This window comes from Megascapheus bottae, chromosome 2 (genome assembly GCF_031878675.1).
Source record: "Megascapheus bottae isolate mThoBot1 chromosome 2, mThoBot2.hap1, whole genome shotgun sequence".
NCBI classification, from domain to species: domain Eukaryota; kingdom Metazoa; phylum Chordata; class Mammalia; order Rodentia; family Geomyidae; genus Megascapheus; species Megascapheus bottae.
In genome coordinates, this window is record NC_143510.1 from 45,196,260 (window position 1) to 45,203,828 (window position 7,569).

A 7,569-nucleotide genomic window follows, 5' to 3' on the forward strand; every position below is an offset into this window, starting at 1 on the left:
CTTGTAACATCTTTCTTTGGCTCTCAGAAGGATCCTGTCTAAGGAATGAGGGTCCAAGGTAGTGGTAGTCACCCAACTCAGGGTTCCTTCAGAAAATAGCTCCAATGAAGAAGCCCCGATAGCTTGCAGAAGACCAGGAAGACATCCATTTCAGCACGAGAAGGAACTGTAAACATCACTGGGTCTGAAACCAACCACGTCCAGCTGTTGTGTAACGGCAGAAAATTCAGACCATTAGACTTGGTTACCTCCTTCAGACCTGAGTGTCTTATACGGCTGAAGTGCCTAATGGTATCAGATAAAATCTAAATTGTTCTAGAATAGAACAAAGCCCTTCCCTCCCTCTAAAATTCTACTACAGCAACAAGAATTTTGGAAAGGACCTAGAGCTGTGGCTCAAGTGGTAAAACATCAACTATGTGCAAAAAAATCCAAGTCAGAATGTGAGGCCCTAAGTTCAAATCCCAATACCCACACCACAATGAATAAAAAATAATTTTGGAAATATAAATTGCTATAGTAGATGCTTGACACAAAACAGAACAATCGAGTCACATAAAACATCTTAGATTTATGGATTTTTAAGTAGTCAAAACAGAACATCAAGTCACAGATATTTGCATTGGTTTAAATGTCTAAAGCCACAATACATTTGGGTCTATTTCATAGTTCACGTAATGTATCAGTCAGCTAGAACAAAGGTTTAGGAAGTTGCTAGACATTCTGATGTTGACACATACATATCTTGGCCACAAATAATGATGACTTTACATCTTCTATGAGATCTTTTGTACAAGGATACAGAGTAAAATATAAGACAAACACATGTATGTTTCTTGCATTATTTAACACCATGGAGAATGCAAAAATTACCCAGTAAATTTCATCAGTGAAGTTTGTTTAAACTAGACTGAGGAATTCCAAAAATCTAACTTTAGGTTCTATAAATCATCACTGCTCCACTCTTTCTCCCTACATCTTATAAAAATAAAATCGGGCACTACTAATACTTTTTCTTTTAAAAATAACTCCCAACTTTTGTCCTTGTAAGTTAGCAAAGGGTCTCTATTTTAAACATCACGGATAATACCTAGATTATTTCTTCTTTTATGAGTTCTGAATAGAAAGATAAAATTAGTCACATCCCCTCCAGGCCAGCTTTGAAATCATCAATGATGCTAAGTACTAAACTGAAACATTCATTAACAACAATAGTAACTCTGGGTTGGGTCACCAGTGCCTCACATCTGTAATTCTACCTACTCAGGAGGCTGAGATCTGAGGATAACTGTCCAAAGCCAGCCCAGGCAGAAACATCTGTGAAATTCTTATCTCCAATTAGTCAGCAAAAAGCCAAAAATGGAAGTGTGGCTCAAGTGGCACAGCACCAGCCTTGAGGAAAAAAAAAAAAAACTAAACAAAAAAGTTAAGGGAAATTACAAGACCCTGAGTTCAAGACCCAGGACGGGCACCAAATAACAAATAAATAAATAAATAGAAAAATAACCTTACCTTTCTCCCACACCCTAAGGAACCAAAGTAATTCACCTCATTTCAATATCAACCATCTGAAGACACCATTTGATTTTTCTCTCAAAAACAACAACACTAACAATAGCCAAGTGCTGGTAGTTCAAACATGTAATCCCTGCTACTGGGGGGAGGGGACTGATACCTGAGGACCATGGTTCAAAACCACCCCAGACAGGAAAAACTATAAGATGCTGATCTCCAATTATCTCTCCCCAAAAAGTGGGAAGTGGAGCTGTGGCTCAAATGGTAGAATGCTAGCCTTGAGTGGAAAAGCTTACGAACAGCACCCACAACTGTGAGTTCAAACCCCAGGACTGGTACACAGAGAAACAAAAACCTATCCTGCTATTTATTTATTTATTTCTGTCCTGCAGGACATGTTAAATATGGGTAGATTAGACTACGACTGCACACAAATACAGGCACACAATTAAGAGGATGCCACAAAGGGTGTGTCTGAGAAAACAGAATTGACAGAATCGGAGTCAGATTTCACTCTGGCCGACTTTAAGATGCCCTCGGCGTTGATCCCGGTGTCGCTGGGGAAGAGCCTGACTTTCCCATTCTGCCCTGCTGCTGCTGTTTCTTTCAAGGGCTCCAAAAACACCACTCTTTTACCTGCCCTCCGTTCCTCTGCTGAGTTATCACTAGCTGGGCCAGGACTGAGAATAGAGGAATGAACATTGCTTTGGTTTAACATAGTTTTCTGTCTCTTGGTTTTACAATTGCATGGACACGGTGTGAGATAGAGATACAAGAGGACCAAAACGATGCTGGCCACGCAGGCAGCCAGAGTGGTAAACGCAGTGTTAAACGCCTCGTGAGCGTGGGATCTGTTGACAGTGAAATTGTTCACGTGGATGGTGATATCCACTGTTTCATTTAACAGGCGCTGCCTGTTTATCGCAATGCAAGAATAAACCCCGGCATCCTCCAAACGAGGGCTTTCGATTACCAGACTGCCATTGTACAACACCTGAAAGTTTCCCAGCTCTTTATTGGGCTCCAGCAATCTGTTATCCGGACTGACCCAGATGAAATCCGTATTGCCGTTCCCAATCTGGCTGTCACAGTTGACAATCAGCCTTTCTCCCACATGAGCCTCATGAATAAAGCCCAGGACGTGGAAGGAGCTATTGATGATGCTGTCAGAGCAATTCATAACGCCCTCTTGGGTCAGAAGCAGGGGGTGGGAATGCCTGGAGTCTGGCCCCATGTGACAGGTGAAATCGTTCTTAAAATCCATCACGGAGCTAAAATGTCGGTGATACCAAAAGATCAGCAGAGAGTACAGGGAACAGTCACAGACAAATGGGTTCCCATGAAGGTAGAGGCCCCTCAGCTGTTTTCCTGGCACACGACTTAACTGGTGTATGGGCAGGGATGGGATCTGGTTATAAGAGACATCTAAAAACATCAGTTCTGCCAGCTTGTACCTTCCAAAGTACAAATCCATGGGAAACTGCGTGAGAAAGTTGCCACTTAGGTAGAGTTTTTGTAGTTGAGAGAGGCCCCCAAAAGCTGAAGGATCCAGACAGGAAATGTGATTGCTGTACAGCAGGAGCACTTCCAGAACCTTCAACTCGTGGAACACGGAACTGCTCACCGATTCTAACTTATTGGATGATAAATCGAGACACTTCAGGTTTGGAGTGGTGGCAAAACTGCCCATGGACACGTTAGTGATGTTGTTGTGGCGAATACTGAGCGTGTTCAGCTGGAGAAGTGACACTGGTAACCACTCAGAATCCAGGAGCCCAATTTGGTTATAACTCAGATCCAGTCTCTTAATCAGTCTGAAAAGATTGTCCGGCACCTTGGAGAGGTTTCTGTTGGTGCAGCTGACAATATCTGTGGCACAGATGCATGCGGTGGGGCACACCCCGGAGGTACCCCGGCTTACTGCCAGCGTGATCACCAACAAACACAGCAGTTCTCTGCACCCGGGTCTCACGGCTCCAAGAAGGGTGGGCAGTGTGTGTGACCTCACAGACATTATGGTCAGCTGGGGTCTCTGCCAGGCGCCTCCTCACCACCTCGGCCTCCCACCAATCTGGCAAATAATATTTTTCAAGGGTGGAAAAGACATAAATATTTAATGAGTTTAACCCTTACAAATCATCCCCCCCACCCCCATCTCCACCCCGGAACTTTTGAAATGGCTTTCGTTACACTCTGTGAAGCTCTACATTTCATTTTACTGCTACCAACATGTTGTCCTCTTAGCTCACTCCTACTTACGGACATGTAGCATGCACTCTTCTCTCTCATTAAAAAAATGAATTAAACGTGTGCATCCTGCCTGGCGCCAGTGTGGCTCATGCCTGAAATCCCAGCTATTCAGAAGACTTGACATCTGAGGATTGCAGTTCGAAGCCAACCCCTCGAGGTGGGAGTGGGGGAGGGGGCAGAAATAAAGTCCAGCCAACTCTTATCTCCAATTAAGCACCAACAAGCTAAACTGGGAGTTGTGACTCCAGTGGTAGAGTGCCAACCTGGAGGGAGCAAGCTCGGGGACAGCGTCCAGGTCCTAAGTTCGAGACTGAGTATTGGCACAAAGCAAAACGAGCAACAGACACAGGAAAAAAAAAAAAAGCATGCATCCTGTGTTCGCTGCCTCCGAGGAACACAAAAATAGACAAACACATGCTATAAACAACTAAACGGAAACGCCGAAGAAGTCGTCGGTCTTAAGAACAACTCACGGAGCGGGGAGGCTCCGGGGCTCCGGGAATGGGCGGCGAAGGCGGGCGGCGTCGCGTCCCGCAGGTCGGTCCGTCGGTCCGGATCCGTCCCTCGGCTCCCGGCGGGCGGCAGCTTGCCGCTGGCTCTCAACTTTGGGGAGTTTCAAGCCGCCGCGGCGACCGCGGCGAGCCGGGGCGCAGCCACCCTCTCCGCGGGCTCCCCTCGGCTCTTCGCAGGGCACGGCTGAAGGTACCGCTGGGGCGCGCGGGGCGCCCGGGGCTCCCGGAGCCCGGCCCCAGTCCGGGGGGCGGGGGTGCGGGCTGTGGGTCCGAGAGGGCCCCGCCTCTCTGCGATCCGGAGGCTCCGGGGTGGGATGGGGCGGAGATCCCGGGGTTCCCGCGCCCGCCGCCCGCCTGGGATCCCCACGCGCCCCGGGGTCGAGTGCGGGCGGGCGAAGCGGGTCCCGCCCCTGCGCGTCCTCGGTGCTGCGGGCACCGCCGCGGGGAGCGGGCGGCGGGGAGGGGGCGGGAGGGGGGCGGCGGAGCAGCCAATCGGAGCGGCGGCCGGCGCCCCCCTCACTCCCACCCGCCACCGTCCTCCTTCTGCGGCTGCGGGGGTCCGCGCTCCGAGGCCCCCCTGCTTTGCGCGCAGGGCCAGGACGCATCCACCCACTCTCCTGCCAGTCACGTCCGTTTGCCCAGCCCCGAACAGGTTGGGGGTGGGGCGGGGTGGAGATGGAAGGCTCAGGGGGTGACGCCTAGCCTGGGAGGGAGGGAGGAAGGGAGCGCACCCCTGGGGGACCCACTCTGCAGCTCTACTCGCCCACCCCAGCCTTCTGGAGCTCTGCTTTGGGGTAGGGGCAATGAGAGCCGAGGGGCTTTCTGGGTGCTAAGTACAAGGTTTACAAAACAAGGCAGAGCCGCAGCCTGTCGTCTCCGCCTACATTTGTGGAGGGGGGGGGGTGTGTGCAAGAGGGGGAAGGGAAGTTGGGCATGGTTCCGGCAGGCCTGACCAGCATCTCTGCAGGAGGGAAGAACAGAGAAAGCCTAGTGGGCACACCCGTTCTCTCCCTGGGAAAGTTCTGTGCCTTTCTTAACTCAAAAGATGACAACCGGGTGGGTGCCCCAATTCAAGACGCTCTAGGGCCCAGTGCTGGTGAGACCTGACACATGCCTGGAATCCTAGGAATTCAGAAGGCTGTGATCCCAGAATCAGTGTTCAAAGCCAGCCCAGGAGGGGTGGCTTAGCTCCAGTTCACCAGCCAAAAAGCCGGAAGCGGAATTGTGGCTTAAGTGATAGAGCATTTGCCTTGATCAGAAAAAGCTTAAAGGATAGCGCTGGGGTCCTGAGTTCAAGTCAGGACACCAAAGAAAGAGGAAGAGAAGGAAGAAATGGAGGAGTCAGAGGAGGAGGAGGAAGCAGAGGAGGAGGAGAAGGGGGAGGAAAGTAGGAAAGACGTGTAACATATTTGGAATGCAAAGATAAAATTATTAACGTTTTGGGGGTGGGGAGGATGTTTGGGGTTCTCCCCGTGGATTAAGACTAACCCCAGAAGCGATATCTCTCATAGGCCAGGTGGTAACCCTCCTTCAGTTTACTTTGGTCCAGCAGACATAGGAAGGCACAAGCTGGGCAAAGCCATGCCAAAATGTGGGGAGAGAGCATGAAGCTGATGAGGTTTTCCATTAAAAATCCATTTTTGTTTAATTCCAATATTTAGCGATGGGGTCTGATTGAGCCAAATGACCCATTTGGCCATTATATCCGGATTAAAGAAATAAATTACTGTCCTAACAAAAGATGTGAACCAGAGCAGATAGGGAGACCAATGAAAGCCAGACTAAATTGAGAAAAAGAAGAGGAAAAAAACCAGTTGGGTCCATCATTTGAAAAATTACTGATAACAATGCCAACCAGCCCCCCCCCTCACAAACACACACTCACACAACAGGGTTGCATACTCAAACAACCCTGAATTTTTTCAAAGTGGATTCTAATATGTATTATCTATTAGACCAGCACCTAATTTAAATGCAGCTGTGTGCATTGATGATCTTCCAGGTGTAGTCTCAATCTTGAATTAAGAATGGTAAATCAGGGCTGGGAATTTGGCCTAGTGGTAGAGTGCTTGCCTAGCATGCACGAAGACCCAGGTTCTATTCCTTGGTACCACATACATAGAAAAAAGCTGGAAGTGGTGCTGAGGCTCAAGTGGTAGAGCTCTAGCCTTGAGAAAGTCCAAGGACAGTGCTCAGGCCCTGAGCTTAAGCCCAGGACTGGCAAAAAAAAAAAAAAAAAAAAAAAAAAAAAAAAAGAATGGCAAATCAGCCGGCTGGGCGTTCGGCCTAGTGGTAGAGTGCTTGCCTAGCATGCTCGAACCTGCGTTCGATTCCTCAGGACCCCATACATAGAAAATGCCCAATATGGTGCTGTGGCTCAAGTGGTAGAGTTCTAGTCTTGAGAAAGCCCAAGGATGGAGCTCAGGCCCTGAGTTACAAATCAGAATGGTCTCAGATGAGGGCAATAGATCCAGATAACTTTCATATGCATGCAAAGCTGAATTTGAAGCAGGGTGCTGGTGGCTGCCTGTAATTCTAACTACTCAGAAGACTGAGATCTGAGGATCTGGGCTCTGTTCAAAGCCAGGCCAAGCAGACAAAGAGACTCTTAACTTCAATTAACCAGCAAAAAAGCTGTAAGTGGACATGTGGATCAAGTAGTACAGAGCCAGTCTTGAAGGGAAAAACATCAAGCAGGAGAAAGGCCCTGAATTCAAGCCCCACTATTAGACTCCCTCCAACACACACACACACACACACACACACACACACACACACACACACACACACACACACACTGTATTTGATCATAAACATACAGCCCAAAACGATTCATGAAAACATTCGCTCCCCAGAGACTGGGAGAGGGTAAGGTTTTCTCATAGTAGGCCACATCTCCTGGGATTGCAACACTCTTGGTCTCTAGGCCTTCCTTTGAATGAAGGTAACACAGAGAAATAAAATTAAAGTTACTAAGAGGAGTAGTTTTTAAAGGAGTTATAAATTGACATGTTTTTGTAGGGTTTTACCAAGTAACTAGCATCCGCCTTGGAAGGAAGCCTTAAAAGTGCTGGTTTTGCTTTTGTTTTTGCTTTAATCTCCTAATACACTTTAAAAAGGAAAAGATGACTTAGAAAAAAAATAGAAAGAGGGCTGGACTGTGACTCTAGAACTAGAGTATTATCTAGAAGGAAAAGGTCCTCCCCTAGTCCTGTGAAAAACAAACAAAATGCCAGAAAGTTATAGCATCAAACATATCACAGGAACACACACACACACACACACACACACA

At 48.0% G+C, this 7,569-nt stretch overlaps 1 protein-coding gene across 1 annotated transcript; it reads right to left on the reverse strand.

Moving 5' to 3' along the window:
- Positions 1 to 1,700: 1,700 nt before the first annotated feature.
- Positions 1,701 to 4,391, reverse strand: Amigo2 (adhesion molecule with Ig like domain 2). Its single transcript, XM_090324618.1, has 2 exons — positions 4,239 to 4,391; positions 1,701 to 3,586 (listed from the first exon to the last, which is right to left on the reverse strand). The coding sequence occupies exon 2, from the start codon at positions 3,527 to 3,529 to the stop codon at positions 1,964 to 1,966; it is 1,566 nt and encodes a 521-aa protein (XP_090180744.1). The 5' UTR covers positions 3,530 to 3,586; positions 4,239 to 4,391; the 3' UTR covers positions 1,701 to 1,963.
- Between the last annotated feature and the right edge of the window lie 3,178 nt (positions 4,392 to 7,569).

Excerpts from the sequence above, each read along its gene's own strand:
- Amigo2 (XM_090324618.1), bottom strand. The coding sequence starts at position 3,529 with ATGTCTGTGAGGTCACACACACTGCCCACCCTTCTTGGAGCCGTGAGA.